The 20,637-nt window shown below is 40.3% G+C and overlaps 2 protein-coding genes across 8 annotated transcripts in view; one reads left to right on the forward strand and one right to left on the reverse strand.

Annotated features, from left to right (window-relative positions):
* Positions 1 to 20,637, forward strand: part of szt2 (SZT2 subunit of KICSTOR complex) — a 421,207-nt gene that overhangs the window by 256,507 nt on the left and 144,063 nt on the right. For all 7 annotated transcript variants that reach the window (XM_033622785.2, XM_033622790.2, XM_033622786.2 and 4 more), the window contains exons 52-53: positions 3,485 to 3,684; positions 4,719 to 4,885. In XM_033622785.2, the coding sequence (XP_033478676.2) occupies positions 3,485 to 3,684; positions 4,719 to 4,885 (367 nt within the window). The remainder of the gene's footprint in view (positions 1 to 3,484; positions 3,685 to 4,718; positions 4,886 to 20,637) is intronic.
* LOC144463722 (E3 SUMO-protein ligase ZBED1-like) lies at positions 14,172 to 15,383 on the reverse strand. Its single transcript, XM_078169109.1, has one exon. It carries the CDS (start codon positions 15,381 to 15,383, stop codon positions 14,196 to 14,198), a length of 1,188 nt encoding a protein of 395 aa, XP_078025235.1. The 3' UTR covers positions 14,172 to 14,195.

The following is a 20,637-nucleotide window of genomic DNA, read 5'->3' on the forward strand; positions in this document are numbered from 1 at the left end:
GTCAAACACGTTGATCACACAGCAGCGCAGCACGGCACTGTACCTAAAGCGGAGCAAGCCTGTGTTGCGTTCAGGTGTTGTCACGTAAATGACAAATTCCAGCGCCATGGCACAACACGACAGCATGTCAAGTGGGCCGAACCCGAGCAAAATTGCACAGTTTTTCATTTGTTATTATATAGTTTGTTATGGAGTCCATGATTTCCCCGTGACACTTACAAATGTTTGTGTAACTGTGCTTGGATGTTGTGTCTTTGTCTTTAATGTTACACGGCTCGGCTTTCTCTCGCATGCATCCTTCTTACCTTTCCCTGTGCTGTCTCAAGTGCTGATATAGATTGGTCGTGTTGCCGTGGAATGTGGCGACTTTTAACTTTTAAACTTTTACACAGCACGTCTTTCTGTTCAACGTCGCCGTACCTGAATCCAAAGTATCGCCATATACAGTGCCCTCCAAAAGTATTGGAACAGTGAGGCCAATTCCTTTATTTTTGTTGTAGACTGAAAATATTTGGGTTTGACATCAAAAGATGAATATGGGACAAGAGATCAACATTTCAGCTTTTATTTCCAGGTATTTACATCTGGATCTGATACACAACTTAGAAGATAGCACCTTTTGTTTGAACCCACCCATTTTTCATGAGAGCAAAAGTATTGGAACATGTGACTGACAGGTGTGTTTTGTTGCCCAGGTGTCTCCCAATTACATTGATTATTCAAACAATAAATAGCACTGAATGTCTGAGCTCAGTTTCAGATTGGGTACGATAGGTTTTGCCTGTGCAGACTGCATTTAGAGGTGGAACCAACATGAAAACCAGAGAGCTGTCTAAGGGTGAAAAAGAAGCAATTGTGAATCTGAGAGAAGATGGACAATCAATCAGAGCCATTGCACAAACATTGGCCATAGCCAGTACAACCATTTGGAATGTCCTGAAGAAGAAAGAATCCACTGGTGTACTAAGCAACAGACGTCGAACAGGTAGACCAAGGAAAACATCAGCAGTTGATGACAGAAACATTGTGAGAGCTGTCAAGAAAGACCCTAAAACAACTGTTAGTGACATCAGCAACAACCTCCAGAGGGCAGGAGTGAAGGTATCACAATCTACTGTTCGCAGAAGACTTCATGAACAAAAGTACAGAGGCTACACCAGAAGATGCAAACCACTCATTAGCAAGAAGAATAGCAAGGCCAGGCTGGAATTTGCCAAAAGGTACAGAGATGAGCCTCAAAAATTCTGGGAAAAAGTTTTATGGACTGATGAGACAAAGATGAACTTTTTCCAAAGTGATGGAAAGGTGAAAGTTTGGAGAAAGAAAGGATCTGCTCATGATCCCAAACATACAAGCTCATCTGTGAAACACGGTGGAGGTAATGTCATGGCTTGGGCTTGCATGGCTTCTTCTGGGACGGGCTCTTTCATCTTCATTGATGATGTAACACATGATGGCAGCAGCAAAATGAACTCAGAAGTCTACAGAAACATTTTGTCTGCTAATTTAAAGAAAGATGCAACCAAACTGATTGGGAGATCCTTCATCATGCAGCAAGATAACGACCCAAAACACACTGCCAAAACAACAAAGGAGTTCATCAGGGGCAAGAAGTGGAAGGTTTTAGACTGGCCAAGTCAGTCTCCAGACTTAAACCCAATAGAGCATGCATTTTACCTGCTGAAGAGGAGACTGAAGGGAGTAACCCCCCAAAACAAACAACAACTGAAAGAGGCTGCGGTGAAAGCCTGGAAAAGCATCACAAAAGAAGAATGCAAAAGTTTGGTGATGTCAATGGGTCACAGGCTTGATGCAGTTATTGAAAGCAAAGGATTTGCAACTAAATATTAAGTCTCATTCACTTTAATCTATTTTAAGTTTATATGTTCCAATACTTTTGCTCACCTAAAAATTTTGTGTTCCATTACAAATAATGCTATCTTCTAAGTTGTGTATCAGATCCAGATGTAAATACCTGGAAATAAAAGCTGAAATGTTGATCTCTTGTCTCATATTCATCTTTTGATGTCAAACCCAAATGTTTTCAGTCGACAACAAAAGTAAACGAATTGGACTCACTGTTCCAATACTTTTGGAGGGCACTGTATTAGACGTTGCGTTTTTTTCCACCACCAACTCAGCCTGCCCATGGTCGTGCTCACACTCTTCTTCAGTGTCTATGTTGGTCACTGCTACACGCGGCTGGTCACCTGACCATACATGCTGCACACACCAGGATAGCTTGTGGGCATAATGTCAACCAACTCCACACACTACAGGAGAGGCAGTCACGTTCACAGGCACACACCTTAACATTTATTTACATTAAATCGCAAATCTCTATGGAAGCGAATCGTGACCAATATTGAAATTAAAATGCATTTTCAGAAATGCTTTTTCATTTTAAGAATGTGGCTGCATTATTTGACTCATAAATAAAATTAATCATCAATCATCCTATTTGCATTTGCATTTTCTTCTTCAAGACTGCTCATTCTTTTACTTAATTAAAATGAAAAAGAAAGACATTTGAGATTTAATTTTCAAAATATGCCCCAGCAAATAGATACCAAAATTCAATTTGAAATGTAAAATTTGAACATTAAAATGCATTTGCAGAAATGCTTTTTCATTATAAGAATGTGGCTGCATTAATTGACTCATAGATAAAATTAATAATCAATCAACCTATTTGCATTTTCATTTTTTTCTTCAAGACTGCTCATTCTTTTACATAACTTTACTGAAAATCACGGTGTGCAGACTTTACTCTGTGTCACTGATAATGAGGAAATACAGTGAGTGCCTGACGGAGCAGTGAGTGACAACAACCCCGCCCACATTTAAAGGTATGGTTTGCAGTGGAAACGCCAGGGTCTAGGTACCATGCCTGAAGGGTATTTTCGGTTCCAAAGGTACCATACTGAAAATGTTTGGTGATAACGGGGCTTAAGAGGATGTATCATATGAATCCATCCTCCAAGTGTTTGCATGCTTTGGACTCTGTATATCATGGTGCACTTAGATTCATTACTAACTGTAAGCCCCTATTCTTGGCCTACTTCCAGCATATTTATGTGTGTACATACAGCAACAAATTGGAAAAAACGGCTCTACTCCCCATTCACAGAACATGTTTTTATTGTCTATTTCGAGGGTATGTATGGAGTTTGGTGTAAAAAAAAAAAAAAACATTATGTATCGAGCTTCTTATATGTGGAATGTTCTGCAGAGGGAAGTAAGGTTGCACTCATTGGTTCGTCTTGGCTGTTTTAAAGCACTGTTGCAGGACTTTTATACACAGTCATCTATAAGCCTATAAGCATATATTTACATGTATAATACATATATATATATACACACACACACACACACACATACATATATATACATATAATATAGTACAAACATAATAGGTATAAATTGACTAATATAAATGTCTCTCACTTGTTTGTGTTCATCTCTGTGTAAAATGTGTCTTTAGGGCTGTTGATTCCTTTGCCTGAGGTGAAAGAATTAAAGGACAGCCCCAGGCAACGCAGTGGCTCACGGGTCTTTAAAACCAGCCCGTCTCCCATCACCCTAACCCAAGCTGTAGGGGGAAGCCCCATGACAGGGAGCAGCACACCCGAGGCCACCACACCCACCAGCAAGAGCACCCGCCGGAGCTTCTGGGACATACTGGTCAGTTTCTCCAGAGGTCAAAGGCATTCACTGTGGAGCTCTGCTCTCTGTGTGGCCCTAATTACAGGCTACATTAGAATTTATTACAGTACGCTTGGACATATTATTGGCAATGGGTTGTATAACTTAAATCAATGTTTATAGTTAGACCCCTTTTCTACCAAAACGAGTGTATGTATGTGGGGCTTTTTAAGCACCAGAAAACCTGTTAAAAATAGATGATAGGGGCCATAGTCGTTGTGTCTTTAACTATGTGAAAAATGCAAGGTTGTTCAGTGGGTGCTACTCTTGTGCCTACTCTCTGCCAACTTTTGAGGGCACGAAGGTAGGTTGCACCTGAGGTTGCTAAGTGACCATAATCAGCACTGTATCATTTACCAGAAATCCTGAGTGCAGAGCTGATCATCTACCAGGTGTTGTTTTGTAAAAGTGTATTAGGCCAAAAATATTGTCTGGGGGACAGATGTAAAGCTCTAGCATCCCTGCACTAAAATCTTCTCCATATTTACCACAGACTGATATTTACTGAAGAAGGGAAAGATATTTGTTGGCTGTGATTGGTTGTTCCGTGTCACATGACATGTGGTGCCTGCTGCTGCATTCCAAAAGTCGAACTGTTTATCTCAGGGCGCAGCCATCGAGCCCTGAAAAAAACAGTGCAGGGAAACACATGTGCGCCGCAGCAGCGTCACTTTTGAGTGCGCCTGCCGCATGTCTACATTAAAAACAATGAATTTGAGGGGGCAAAAAACACGGGATGTATACAGCCCCATAGACTGCTTTCTAATTGCCAGTACACCAGCGCTGTGTGCATGGCTCTGCATTCACCGGCTACTTGTGACTTTTAGATTAAGTTTGTGTTAAGCACTTTTGAGGCAGGTCTGGATCTGCATCCGGGTTACGTTTTAGATATTTCTTCATATGAGCCAGTACACCACCAAAGGTCCTCAGATAGTGCCTTGCCGGTTGTTCCTACTACACACTGAGCTTATATTTGTACTTGTGGTTTAAATGTGTTCTATCCATTCTTGCAGAGTAAGCCAGATTCATCAGAGCTTGGGAGTCCAAAGACAACCGATGACATAGTTCAAGAAAAAGGAGAGGAGGGCCGAGCAGCACGTCGAAGACACAAGACAGAGAACGTAAAGCAGCAGTGGAGCCAGGAGAAAGCTATGGCTGTGGAGCTGGAGCAGGTCCAGAGGTGAGGTATAACTGGAAACGTCACTGCATTGATTGAATTATTACCACTGCATTGAATTATTATAATGCATCCTAAGTCAGTTTGAATTATTACCAAAGCTGCAGAGATTTAACCACAAAAAGGCCATCGTATTTTGCAATTGAAAGTCATGTTCATTCCAGATGTAATACAAATGTTTAATATTTCCGAAAGGGAGAGCCTTGTCTGTGAGTGGGCTTGGCAGTGTACAGGCCACTGTACACTACTTACCCAGCAAACAAATGGCAGACTGACAAATTTAGAGATTAGCTTGTGAGCATACTGAAACATTCAGTGGCTAAAGAGCCTGATATTTCACTACAGAGTTGGTGGAGACCAAAGCAGAACAGAAAGAGAATGAGTACTGGACATAGATTCAGCAGGTGGATATGGTGCAGGTTTTTATGTCAGTAACACACTGACTTCTTGGTTAGGTGTTGAGATTTATGACTTCCACAAATTAATGTCAGGATAGTGCTCTATAGGATTATAAGGACCCTGCTAACCCATTGCAGTCTAATAGCGCTTTGCATAATATTGTGCTATGAATGTTGTCATTAGTTTTCACGGATTAAAATTGCAGGGTCTTTATGCCTCTGCACCAGCAGTAGCTGTGACCCCAGGCATTATGTTTTCGTGTTGTTTTTCCATCTGTCCGTATGTACGTCTCATCCTTGTGAACATGGTATCTCTCTTTCTTTTTTTTATAATGTATTTTTATTGAAGATAAAGGGCATACCAGCAATTGACAAAGAAAAAACATTTCCATTTGTATCCCCACCCAACCACCCACCCATACTGCCTTTACAAGATAATGTACAAGAAACATTTCACAGGAGATTATAATACCAACATTAGGAGTGAAATAAACAGACAAACACAAAAAATACTTCACAGACAACAAAATACAAATACATATTTAGGAATAAAAATAAATTCAATCTGTGGATATCTTACTATACAGGCTAATTTACCTACAACTCTTACAACTACACTCTGGCATATTGTAAGGTTTTGATGGTGGTAAACCCCTACAATCAGGATGAGAACCAGCGGTATTGAGGTGTAAAGCATGTGGGAGGAATGAACAGCACCAGACAAGCAGGGTTTTTTCTAAAGCTCTGATATTTTTTACTTGAGTCCAAAAACAAGGTTACAGTTTAAAAATCTGGGAATCATGATAGACTCACAGCTGCACTTTAAACAAGTAAAAAAGAACTGTGAATCGAATAAAATGTAATCTCTCTAACTTCAAATACATTAGAAATAGCTTAACTGTTGATTCAGCTAAACTGTACCTTAATGCGATGATAATGCCACATATTACCTACTGTGTAACAACCTGGGCACTGGCATGTAAGTCCACACTAAAGCCTGTTGAAATAGCATACAAACAATCTCTGAAAATTCTAGATAAAAAGCCCAACACATACCATCATTGTGCCATCTTGAAGAAATATGAACTCCTGACAGGGTTCCCACTCTTGTCTTGAAATTATTTTTCCAGGACTTTTCCAGGACATTTTCAGGACTTTTTCAGCTGCTACAGTACGAATCAAGTTATCACAACATACACTAATAAATTCCACCCCCAAGCTTTGGAGAAGTGTTATTTTCTACAATTGAACCTTATATTTTGTACATTTAACCAGATTGCTTCAATGTTTATTCCTCTCCCTCTTTCTCTCTTGTACTTTCTCCACAAAATATTTTTATATGTTCAATAAATCACCAAAACAATTTCCTTTAGTTCATCTGTTTACTGTTTACTTACAGTTTACTTTGTGCATCTGACACCTGCGTTCTTAAAGTAAAAATCAAAATCACTGCAAAAATAAATCAAAAATATAAATATCAAAATCAAATCCTATCCTGCAGTGCAAAAAGGTCAATATAAAACAAAGCAATGTCATTTAAATTAAAATGTTCCTCCAAAAAAAATCTCAGTTATTGTAGCTTCTTGACACTCTCCTGCAGGTCTTTCAGTGTTTTTGCTAGAGCTTGTAGCTCTTCCTTTTTCTCAGCCACACTTTTGCGATTGCAATTTGCGAAAGCATTGGATTTGGACAGTAATGTGAAGTCCTGTTTTTTTTCTGCATTCACTGCCATTTCGTCTGCCCTTTCTGCATCATCTCACTGCTTTTCATTATTCTTCTCTGTTTTGCTTTGACATTTTCTATGTCTTGGTGGAGCTTCGTTCTTTTCTTCTCATTTGCAGTTTGTTCTTTTTTCTTTTTTTTATCCTCAAGGTACTGCATATACCTCATTCTTGCTCCTTTGCAGTGTTGGATTAAGTCTTTTGGCAGGGCTTCATCAACTGCATGCTCAGCCATTGCATCCTGGACCATGCGCAATGCTATCAGACTCTTCTCCTTCAAGTTTTCTACTAGCATGTCCCTGATGACGGAGTACCCTCGCTCCACTGCTGCTTGTCCATGAGACAGAGTGAGGAGACATTTCATCATGTCCCACAGTGCTGCATACTCTGCTCTGCCACTGACAAATCTCCCAAAAATTTCTTCAAGCCTGCAACTGTATGAAAAATCTTGGAATTCTGCCTTGAGGTTTGCACTTGCATGCACTGAGAATGTTTTATACTGAGCAAGGATTTTGTCACACTCTGAGGCAGTGCACCATCCTGCATTGAGGAGAACCTGTAGGAGTTTCTCAAACATTGCTATTGCATGCTCAGTCTCTGTCACCATGATCACAGGGTCGAGGGAGCTCATGTGCCGCACTGCTGGGTACACAAGAGGACTTCTCTCCATAATTTTTTTGCAGGTCACAGCAAGGAAGGAGACACATTCCTTCTTGAACACCTGTATGTTCACTGGATTTTCCTGGAGCTTTTCAGATGCCTTCTCTAAAGCTTGTTTTGTGGCAAATCCTGTGTCCAGTTGTTTGAGTGGCACATGGATTGATTTGTTTTGGAGGTCAAGTTTCAGCAGCTGGACAGGTGTTTTCATCTTCTCCAATTCTTCCCTTTTAATAAAGCATGACAGCAAGCATCTCAGGATGGACTAGAGCTCTTTTGCTAAGAAAGGCACCATTGGTGCATCTGTCTGGAATTTCTCCAAAAAAGGCTTCAGCTGTCTAGCAACATGCAAAAAACTGGAGCTTAGCCTGAAAAAGAGGGTCAGCTGTGGTCTCTTTTACTGTACAGTAGGATGCAGACGATGGTACTTTTCTTTTCGGGAGTTTCTGGTGGCTGCTGATGTACTGTTGCACAGCTGGCCACACTTCTATTGCCCGCTCAGCAACTGCTAAGTCTTCAACCCATCGATGGGCACAGAACTTCAGAGGAAATTTTGTTGTTTTGGTCACCTCAGTGAAGTCAGCTCGTCTTGCTGGTGAGTCATGGAACATCTGCCAAAGTGCTCTGAGCACATCTCCCACCTTCCAACCTGTTTCTCTGTCTCCATCTTGAAAACTTCCATGAACAACATGCAAACCAAAACTTCCCAAATTGATCATCTTTGGTGCATCTGGGTCCTCTCGGCTTTTGTCCTCTTGGAATATCCTCTGGAGCTTCCAGTTGACGGCAGGGCCATCCATTGAAATCTGTAAGAGCTTACTGGGATTAAATGGTGACAGGTCTCTCTTGATTTTTTCCAGAAGCTTCTCTGCTTGAGTGTGTCCCATAAACTCTGAATCAAAATAATGCCCCACAACCTTCTCTTCACGTTCACTCCAGTGCCTCACTACAACATCCAACTGTTCTGTCTGTGTCACTTTATTCAAGCATTCATCAAAAGATACTACATAGCACGGTGCTTTTCTTATATCTTTGATCCGTTGCTCTTTGAAATAAGGACCCAAGCCAAAACATATAAGGTAAGCTGCTTTTGTTGCGCCACATGAAAACTTTTTGGCAATCTCACTGTCTGGGAACATCTCACCAAAAATGGCTGAGATATCAGAGCTGGAGTTGAATGAGTAGTGTGACCTCACCATCTTAATTACCCAGCGAATCTCTGCTTCAAACACAGCTTGGCTTGAAAAAAATGCTGAGCTTCCTTGTGTTCCTGAGCTTTTCCTCTGTCCACTTGTACTAGACACTTGTAATGCTGTACTTTCACTACTGACACTTTCCTTGATGATTGATGACTAATATCTCTAGCTAGCACCACAGTATCATATTGAACCTGTAAATATTTATTTCTAACTCTCAGACATAAATAGTGTTTGCTAGCTATCTTTTTAGTCTGGCTTTTATGTAGTGTCTTACTATTATAAATTTATTGTTATCATTTTTTTTACTTATTCTATTTATTAATTTAGCCATGTTGAATCCCATTCATTTATGCTAACAACATTGTTCAAATGAACATGCAAGTCTTCAGTTTTCACTGCCCTCTTTCCTCCTTTAGGCTAAGGGGTGTGCCTCTTCGCTGTGGTCTGTGTGCATCTCACTCATGGATATATAAGATCTCACTTGGATGTTGACATCTAAATTACTTTCATTGCAAAGTAGCTAGCTAAAAACTGTATGAAAAGTCGGAGCTCTGCTCTCTGTGCACATACACAGTATTTTAATAGAGCTGAATTCCTAATGAAGTTTTTCTCATTCACATATTTTCTGTTTCTGCTGTCGGACAATGGAGCAAGTATGAAATACTGAGTGAAAGGTGGCCCAGCAAGACTACCTGTTACCCGTCGCTATCTCGAAGCTGTCGTCATGGTCGCTGCGGCTCTACTGAAACCAGAGATGTATTTCATCTCAGAGCGCACAGCCAAAAGTGACGGCACGCCCACTACAGCTCTCCGCTGCTCCTCTGTCACTCAACAGAGGAGACAGAGAGAGGGAGAAAAACCTCACACTCGATATACAGCGATACAGCAACACTCTTGAACTGAAAGTCGCTAGTTTTGGCACTTCTTTGGAGAAAATAAATCCTTACTTGGGTCTGAAAAGTCGGTAAATCTAGCAACAAAGTCATATGGAAACACTGGGCAACAGAACTGTTCTAAGGGAATATGCAATTTGATTGGTTGGTAGCGTCACATGGGGCGCTGTGCTGGCTAGAAGCAGAGATGAAGCAGAGAAGCGCTACAGCTCAGTGTTGCCCATTAAAGGCAGCTGAAAACAGACATACATGCGTAAAATGTTTAACTCATTTGCGTTCACCCACAAGACAGATAGAAGCAGAGGGAGGAAAAATAATTTTCCAGGACAACTCAAGCTTTTCCGGGACATTTTACTTTTTTTCTCATTTTCCATGTGTTTTCCATGACTGGAAAATTGGTCAATCATTTTCCAGGTTTTCCAGGACGCATGGGAACCCTGCCTGAGTTGGGAAAACATAATAAAATATTCAGATTAGGGCTGCAGCTATCGAATATTTTGGTAATCGAGTATTCTATCGAATATTCCATCGATTAATCGAGTAATCAGATAAAACATACTTTTGCTTAATTAAAGCCCAATTATAAATATACAATAGAAAATAAGACAGATCACTTAATAATAACAACCAATTTGTTTCCTTTTTAAGAAAAACTGACATTTATTTATTACATGCATATTATGCAAAGTAGTAAACCGATTCAGCCAAAATTTCCAATAAAAATAAATAGAATTACTTCCAACTTAACATTTCCTGAGAAGAAAACACAAATAAAAATAAATAAAATTTAAAGCTGCAAGCAGCGATGAAAGGGCCCTCACACCTTCGCACAACTCGGGGGGGCTGGCAGGACGCCTTCTGGCGCGTCAGTTCATTTCTGTCAAAGTTAGACATCGCATGCAGGAGTGACTTGGCATATCCCGGATACAGTGCTGGAATGACATATTTCACATTTTGTATCACTTCCTCCTTCCACTAGAGGGAGTTGGAGAGCGCAGTAATTATACATCATGTTTTTATACATCAAATATACACCACAGCATGTAACTTTCAGATAAATTGAAAGATAAGTGTTTGATGAGACCTGTTTCCTGTCACCACTAGGTGGCACTGTGGGTATCAGGAAATATGGTTATGTTAATGTGTTCAGGGCAGGACTAATATGAATCATGTGAAGTTTGGTGGATATCGGACCAATAACGCCAAAGTTATAGCACTTTTGTTTTTCATGGCGAGACCTCAAAATTCAACACTCCACAGCGGCCACGCCATTCAACGTTGGGCAGATCCTTTAATAACTTTTGGTCGCAACGTAGTCAGGCTCACATAAACCAAGTTTGGAGCAAATCTGATTAAATCTGTAGGACAAGTTTGTTAATTTACAAGCCCTGGAAATGGGCAAAAATGCACAAAAGTGGCACAAGTAAATCCAAAATGGCGGACTTCCTGTTGGGTTTGGAGCATGGCTCCAAGAGACTTTTTTGTACGTGATAGAGTGTTGCAACCTGTGATGTGTATGCCACGTTTGGTGAGTTTTCAAGCATCCCTTATCCCTTCAAAACAACATTGTGTTTAATGGCAAACAAGGCGGCGCCACGGTGACAGCGTTTGATGAAAACTCAAAAGCTTCATTTTTAAGTATCATCAAGGTCTAAGGACTTAGATCAGCAAGTTTGAGGTGGGTCTGATTAACCTGCTAGAAGCGAGACATCAAAGAATGTATAAAGTAGCTTTCTGTTGCCAGAAGGTGGCGCTATGGCGGTGATTCAAAATTCCTCTGTTAATGTGTTCAGGGCTGGACTGTCATCATATGTGTCAAGTTTTGCCAAGATATTCCCACATGGACTCAAGTTACAGCAACATTTATCATCATGGCGAAACATCAAAGTTCGCCGCCAGGCCATGGCCACGCCCTTCGATGAAAATTCACAGTTTCCACAATAAAGCATCATCAACGTCTTACAACTTTTTTCACCAAGTTTGAGATGGATCTGGTCAATCTTGTAGGAGATGTACATTAAAGTCTAAAACATGACATTTCCTGTTGCCAGTAGGGGGCGCTATGTTTATCACTTATTATTGACATGTAGATGTGTTCAGGGCAGGACTGGCATCAATCCTGTGAAGTTTGGCCAAAATTGGACCATGTATGCTGGAGTTATAAACTACTTCCTGTTTAGTGGCGAGACCCCTAACTTTGACGCCATCCCACGGTCACACGCATTGACGAAAACTCAAGCTTTTGATAACTTTTCATCTTCAAGGTCTTGGGGTGGGACAGACCAAGGTTTGAAGTCGATCAGATGAAATCTCTAGGACTAGTTCGTTCATTTATGACCCCTGGAAATGGCCAAAAATGCATCAAAATTGCACAGTAAATTCAAAATGGCCGACTTCCTGTTGGGTTTAGAGCATGCCTCCAAGAGGCTTTTTTGTACGTCTCTGAGCGTTACATAAGCCTGCCAAGTTTCATACATGTAGGTTAAACTAGCTTCAGGGGCTGTTTCCTCAAACTTTTGTAGGGGGCGCTACTGAGCCATTTTTTGGAACCCACACACGAGACCCTTAAAATATCAAATTTTTCACCAGTTTTGAGATCTGTGCAAAGTGTCATGAGTTTTCACGTATGTTAAGCCTCCCAAAAAGGCAATTCATTTGGAGGAAGAATAATAATAATAATAAAAAATCCTTGCATTTCAATAGGGTCCTCGCACCGCTAGGTGCTCGGGCCCTAATAATAATAAATGGAGCAGTTTCAATAGGGCCTTCGCCGGCCTTCGGTCGAGGGGTGGACCCTCATCACACATGTGAAATTTTGAGCAAATCGGACAATGCGTGAATGATTTATACCAAGTTGATGTTCCGTGGCGAAGGATGAAAAGTCACCACCACCGCCACGGCAGCCTGCAACATGACAGGACACGTGTGTCACTGTGGAGATTCATCAGCTTGATCGTCATGTGGCCACAAAATGTAGTTGATCAGGTCAGGAGCTTGAGGTTGGCGTTTGTCAGTGTAAAAGATGGCATTTCCTGTTTCCACAAGGGGGCAGCATGAGCAAGATTGCCTACGAGCATATGGAGGCGTTGAGGGCGGGGCTCTTATCATGTACAGAAATTTTGAAGCAGTTTGGATGAATTATGTGGGAGAGAGAGCTGCTTGAATAAGCATGGCGATGGATCAAAAATGGCAGCACCATAGCAGCCACGCCGTTTGACCTACAGACATGCAGAGCACAACTTTTGATCAGCATGGTCTCTGGATGATCTTTAAAAAATTTGAAGTCGATTGGATGAAATCCCTAGGACTAGTTCGTTAAAATACAACATGTGGAAATCACGCCAAAATGACAATTCCAAATCAAAATGGCCGACTTCCTGTTTGGAGTTGACCATTGGTGCCAGAGACTTTTATGTGCGTCTGGACAACATACACATGTGTACCAATTTTCATGTTCCAACTCCAAAAAAAAACCCTATGGGGAGGGGTTTTTGAAAATTTCAAGGGGGCTCTATAGAGGCATTTTGTTCCCCCCATGGGCGACGCCCCCTATCAGATGCAAGAGCTCGCCATTCTGGACCTGTGTATCAATGTTCTTGAGAATATGAGGTCGCTGAAGCCATCAAAAAGCCAAATGTATTTAGTGGCGAGGGATCGATAGTCACCACGCTGCCACATTGACATTGACACCATTACACGATTGGTTAGACCATTTCGTTTGCCTCTGACAAACTAACCCCATTGGGGAGGGTATTTTGAAAATTTGTAGGGGGCGCTATTTCGGCATTTCGCGCCGACCACGTGCAACCGCCCAAAAATATCAAATTTCGGATGAGGCCGGACGAATGTGGAAAGTTAGAAGCATTTTCAAATTTGGGAAAGGGGCGAAATTGGGACACAAAATGTCGCAAGAATAATAATAATAATAACAACTTCGTCGTTGCTCGGGCCCTAATAATAATAATAATAATAATAATAATAATAATAATAATAATAATAATAATAAACAGCGCAATTACAATAGGTTCCTCACGGACGACTTTGTCGTCGCTCGGGCCCTAATAATAATAATAATAAAAAATCCTTGCATTTCAATAGGGTCTTCGCACCGCTAGGTGCTCGGGCCCTAATAATAATAATAAACGGAGCAGTTTCAATAGGGCCTTCGCCGGCCTTTGGTCGGTGCTCGGGCCCTAATAATAATAATCATTTGAAAAACAATAGGGACCTCGCAGGTCGAGACCTGCTCGAGCCCTAATAATAATAATAATAATAATAATAATAAATAATAAACAGCACGATTACAATAGGGTCCTCACACTTTAAATTATGTGTACTGCCTTATTGTGGAAATTGTTGGAGAAAACCAAAATAAAACACTATTTGTATATGAAAATCACTTACCTCCTTCTGTACAGCTTCATTTGACACTGGTGGAGTCTGAGTCAAGGAACATCGTCATCTTGCCACCATGTGCTGCTGGTGGGGAGTCTTGCAGTGGACCTCATTTGCTGTTTGGCAGCAAGTGCCATGGTCTGTACTGTGCTTTTGACACTGAATGCTTGGTCAGCAGGCAAGAACTTCAGTTTCCGAAACCTGGGATCCAGAGCAGCAGGAAGCAGGGTAATATTTGGAGATTCAGGTTTGAACTCTGTTAAGTCTTTCCATCTTTCTGTGACCCGTTCTGTCACATGAGCCTGGAATGACTTCACAGATGACGACTCAAGATCTGGATTCTGTAGTTTCTTCTTAATTTTCTGCACAATATGTGGAAGTGCAGACAGTGTGACATATTGTTGGCCACTCATAAACTCTGTGGCTGAGTTAAAGGGCTCAAGGACCTGGTTCAGCTCCTCAATCAGGCTCCACTGTTCAGTCTTGAGATCCAGATAGTGTTTCCCTCTCTGGGTCACTGCTGGGTCAGACAGTGTAGCAGTCACTGGCCATCTCTGTTCTTGCAGCCTGGACAACATGGCATAGGTGCTGTTCCAGCGTGTGCAGACATCTTGCACCAGCATGTTCTCCTTGGTACCCATTTGTGTCTGCTTGACCCTCAACTTTGTGCATGCCAGTTCACTCTTCTTAAAGTGTTCAACAAGGCTTCTTGCAGCAGCCACACACACGGAGATAGCCTGTTGGCTTTTCAGAGAGTTTTGCACTACCAAGTTGAGGGTGTGTCCTGCACATTTCACCGATGCCCATTCATGCTTTTCATGCAAAATCTTCGCTGCTCCTACGACATTAGCACCATTGTCATGGACGACGGCCTTGATTTTCTCCGGTGGAATGTTAAATTTGGCAATTACCTCCTCGATCCATTCTGCAATATTTGCAGCTGTGTGTCTCTCTTCCAGGGGCATCGTTGTCAGGCAGTGGGACACCATTTTCCAATTCTTCAGATAGTGGCACATCACCCCCATATAAGCCTCTTTTGCAATGCTCGTCCAGATATCAGTTGTGAGTGCCACGCTGTCAGTCTCTTGCAGGGCATTCTTCATCTTGTCTTTGATGTCTTTATACTTTTTGTCCAACTGTTTTGTGAAGAAGGTTCTTGATGGAAGTTCATAATTGGGATGGAAAGTGGAAATCATCGCCTTAAAGCTGCCATCCTCCACCATGCTCAGCGGACGCATGTCTGTGATCAGCATATTTAAAATGCTGTCTGTCAGTACAGCTGCTTGTGCAGGGGTGCAGGCTGGTGCTTTGAGCAGAAACTTTCCATAAGAGGCTGTGACCACTGAAAAAGAGGAAAAAATAATAATAATTACTTAATAGATATTTTAAAGGCTAAATGTCTTAATCATACAATAAGCCTTACTTTTCATTTCATTTCATTTCATTTATTCCTTTTGACCCCTCCCCGGGGTATAAGGGGCAGACAACAAAAAATAACATTAACAAATCAGAACAGGCGGCAGCCAACGCACAGCAAAATAAATAAAACAGAATTTGTGTACATACATACAAGTCAAAGCAAATCAAGAGAAACTATTCAAGATTATCTTTAAAAGTTTCAACAAATTTGACAAGACCTTTACTTTTCGAGATGACATTAACTTTTGAAACTTATAAATATTTGGATTTGCTCTATAGAACTGTCCGACCTCTCTTTATCAAAAAAAGAACACACAAGTACATAATGATATTCGTCTCCTCGATTGCCAGTCAAACAAAGAGTACATTTCCGGGGGACATTTTCACGATCATACTTGCGCTCAGAGATAGGTAACTTATGATTTCCACACTGAAACTTAGACAAACAAACTCTTTCGGGAGGTCTTAACATAATCAGATAAGGTTCAAAAGTGAAATCAGTTTTAAACAATTTATAACTATCACATAAAGGGTTGCTTTGTAATTTCTCATGCCATCTCTGTAGTTCCATGTCAGATAATCTACGTTCAATCATTAATTGTAAATATTTAGGGTTTATCCGTCCAGCGTCATGCCATAAGTACGATAAACCACAATCATCAAGAATATTTTTAACTTTGGAAATCCATTTACACTGAAAAATATTGTCATCATACAATGTCTTGAAAACAATAAACACAGTCAAAGAGATTTTTGCTGTATTATGACTAATTAAATGTACCCAAAAGTTAATCATTCTCATGTTTACCTTTAAATCTAAACTATTTCGACCAAACTCTCCATAAATAATACAATTTGCTGTGTGTTTATTAACATTAAGTAAACGTTTCAAGAAAGATCTGTGAAGCATTTCAATTTGGTAAGTTTATGAAATCCCCAGACTTCACTTCCATATAAAAGAATAGGCACTATAAGCTGGTCAAATAACTCACAATGTATATCAACAGGTAACTGTAATCTAGTAACTCTGTTTTCCAAGGAGAATAAAGCTCTTTTAGCTAGTTTAACTTGCTTAGCTATTGCTTTATCAAATCGTCCATTAAAATTAAATAACGTTCCAAGATAGTCATACTCAAAAGTAACTTCTAATTTATCTGAACCAAACTTAAATTCTGGGAGTATCCGTAATTTCCCCCTAGAGAAAATAACAACCTTTGTTTTGTCTGTGTTGACAGTTAAATACCAGTTTTTACAATAAGAAGCAACTGCATTTAATGCGGCCTGTAATTCTGAAGGAGTCTCTGCCAGTACAGTCGTATCATCCGTGTAAAGCAGGACATATAATTTCAAATATATCCCTAATACTGACCCAATATACTGCAAACTAAAATTAATCGACATGTGGTATGGTTAATCTGTTAATAGCAGATCTACGCGAGCTTGTAGTCTGGCTATTTTCAAATAGCTGAAGTTCATACGTGCATAGGGCTGAAGTGGTTACTGTATGTTTTGTAATAATAATCTAAATCTACAAAGTTGTCAAACTGTACTGGAATAAATGTTCAATATTTGCCTCTGAGATGTAATGGAGTAGAAGTAAAAGTATTAAAAACTGGAAATACTCAAGTGAAGTAAAAATACCTAAAATTGTATTTCAGTGCTTGAGTAAGTTTACTTAGTTACTTTCCACCACTGCTTAATGTTAGTCATAATTAATAACAACAATGTTCCTTGGACTAACGCGACGTTAGTAACGTTAACTTTATCACATCATGGATTTTATGTTGAATTTACCTTGTCTCGGGTCGTCTGCTCATGTCGCCAAATGGGTGTTTTCTTTTGAGATGCTGCAGCATTGAATACGTGCTGTTATGGTATGCCAGCTCCATCTTGCAATGTACACACACCACAATGTTGTCCTTAATTTTTAATTTAAAATGATCCCACACCTTCAACATCTTATGTCTCTTTCTCTCACTGCTTTCGCTTTACTGCGTTTGCTCATTTTTGCTGTTTTCGGGCCCGGCGTCTGCCATTCTGTCGGCTCGCAGCAAAACATTTCCAAAAGACCGCTTCCGTCTTTTTCCGCCTTGCAGGGGATGCATAGCCTGTGGTGTAAGCACTTTTTCACACTAAAAAGAGTCCATGCGAGACATGAGCTTTAAATTTAATTAAACGAGGCTTCGAGGCACAGAAAATTCCTCTATCATTTTTTGTAATCAAGGTACTCGAGTTACTCGAGGAATCGTTGCAGCCCTAATTCAGATTGTATCCTGGTCTATAAAATCCTCCACGGACTGGCTCCACCTCCGTTAAGTGAATTTATAAAGAAAAACACAAATAGGTCAACCAGAGCAGGATCCAGAGGTGACTGTCTGGTCCCATTTAGGCAAAATGTTTTTGGGCAGCCAGCGTTCTCATATCGAGCGTCACATACATGGAACACAGTACCGAGTGACATACTTGATTTACCAACTCTTACCTCATTCAATAAACACTTAAAAACATGGTTCCTAGATAATCAATACTGTACTCATATGCTATCGTAATCCTCTGAATGTGCTGTATGTATTTGTTTGTTGTAATGTGTGGGATTATTTGTTGGGCTGTAATTTTGGGGATGTTGCTGGTGTCAAACCAGTCCTTGTGACCGTGTATACATACATATAATTATGTAGGTGAATATTGTGAATACTGTGCGTACACAAATACATCTGTGTACATTTAACAAGTGCAATAATATCTGCACACTTATCTGTGTGTAAGAAATATGTCAAAATATGCAATAACACCAGCAGGTTTTGATACTACAACACGTAGCACTTTAGCACTCAAGCACTTTATCACCTAAACACTTTAGCACTCAAGCACTTTATGGCTCCCCAAATTCTGGTTCTGTCAAGAGTACACGGTTTTTATGCTTATTGTTTATCTGTCTGACTACTGTACTTTTATTATCTAATTTTTTCTTAAATGTCATTGTACTTAACATCAACCTGCCCCCACGGACTAAAGATAGAAATTAGCCACTGGCTATAATCTTGCATATTTACATGCAAATGTTATCATCAATATGCACTGTTCCTGTTTTGTTTCTTAAATAACTAAATCTACAAATCTACAAAAAAATTCCACAATTCCTCACCAAACATTCAGCAGGCTGGTGAATAACAGAGACAGTCTTTTCAGGAACAGCATATTCTAGCAGCAGAGGTAACGCTCAACCTGACCCCTGTCTCTCCAACACTCCCCACTGCTCTTACACCCACTATATATACATCTGGCCCCTATTAACACCATTAAATTGTGAAGGGCCCATAGACACCCCCCACAATAGCATTAAAACATACATTTACAAGTTAACTTGAACATCATTCCAATATTCAATATACAAATGACTATGTCAGAATACAGGATACATAAAATACCTAATAGACTAAAGAAATAACAACAAAAGCAAAACCTAACCAAAATCTACTCTACCCACTCCCCCTCTCTCTTTCCTAAGCACTTGGTACAGCCTAATTGACATCTGCTGGCATCCTGAGGCTGCAGTCTCACGTGTGCACTCCATGAAAACCAGGCCCCCGAAGTAGACCTCAAAGAGAGAGAGATTAGTGGACTTTCCAAAACAAAAGCACAACATAACAAAAAATGAACCTCCTGTATCAGTCAGTTAGACTTCACTTTACACAGTCATTGAGTGTGTGTTTTTTTCACCTTAGTGAGGGGGATACTCTCCAGCTTCCTCACACATATTAAGAGCTCCATATATGGTCCTTGGAGAGAGCCATTCATGAATAATAAAGATTACAGATCCTGCCTAGTCTTGCGGGAGAGTCTTAAGTCTTTCAAAATGAAGTATCAAAGGGTCCCAGGTCGCATGGAATTTTTGGGTTGACCCTCTAATTGAGTATTTAATTTTTTCTAGTTTGAGGAATATCAAGTTATTCATCCAGACAGAAGCTTTGGGTGGATATTCTGACTTCCATTCTAACAAAATCCTTCTCTGTGCCAGTAGTGTAGCAAAGGCGAACACATCTTTCTTTCTTTTTTTGTCATTAATATACCCTCCCCAGGGACTCCAAAGATTGCAAATTCAATGCTGGGTTGAATGTTCTTGTGAAAAGCCTCAGATAGAGTCTGAAATACAGTGGCCCAGTAGTTGTGCAGCCTATGACAAGACCAGAACATATGAGTCAGGTGTGCCTTTCCAGTGCAACAATGATCACATTTTTCATCTACATTAGGGTAAATCTTAGACAGTTTGACCTTACTATAAAAATTTGATGGAGAACCTTGAACTGACTTAAGCCAAGGTGAGCACATGAGGTTGAATCATTTACCCTTTCCAAAGCTCTATCCCAAGTGCCGTCTACATAGAGATCACTGAATTTAGTGAGGCCTGTTCTTTGCCATTGTGTGAACACAGGGTCTAAATTGGCTGAAAAGAAGGTGTGGTTACTACATATGGGACCATAGATAGAAAAATCTGTACATTTGAAATGTTGTCTAAATTGAGACCAAATCCTGAGAGTGGAAGTTACTGTAGGGCAAGAGGAGTACTGTTTAGGAGATAGAGGTAATTTGGCAGAAACTAGTGATGATAATGTACAGGTACTTGCTTCAGACTGGCACCAGTCAGCTTTGGGGACCTGGATACAATACACTGTTTTTCATAGGTTAGCCACCCAGTAATAGTACATCAGATTGGGCAGGGCCAATCCCCCCTCCACCCTGTGTTTCTGAAGAAGTACCCTATGAACCCTGGGATGCTTATTACCCCATAAAAAAGTGGATGTTAACCAATCAACAAACCTGGGAAAAAAGATTATGAGAGGAAAACTGGGATGCTTTGGAAAAAATACAAGAATCCTGGTAGAATATTAATTTTCACACATGCAAATATTGCCTGTAAGGGACAAATTTAGTGCTGTCCACTTCTGAAGGTCAATTTTAAGATTATTAATCAAGGGTATATAATTTTTGTCATAGAGACCAGATAGGGTACGGGTGATATTAATTCCTAAATATTAAAAACCTATAGAGAAGGAAAGGCAAGTCCGTTTCTGC

The sequence above is a fragment of the Epinephelus lanceolatus genome, chromosome 6 (genome assembly GCF_041903045.1).
Source record: "Epinephelus lanceolatus isolate andai-2023 chromosome 6, ASM4190304v1, whole genome shotgun sequence".
NCBI classification, from domain to species: domain Eukaryota; kingdom Metazoa; phylum Chordata; class Actinopteri; order Perciformes; family Serranidae; genus Epinephelus; species Epinephelus lanceolatus.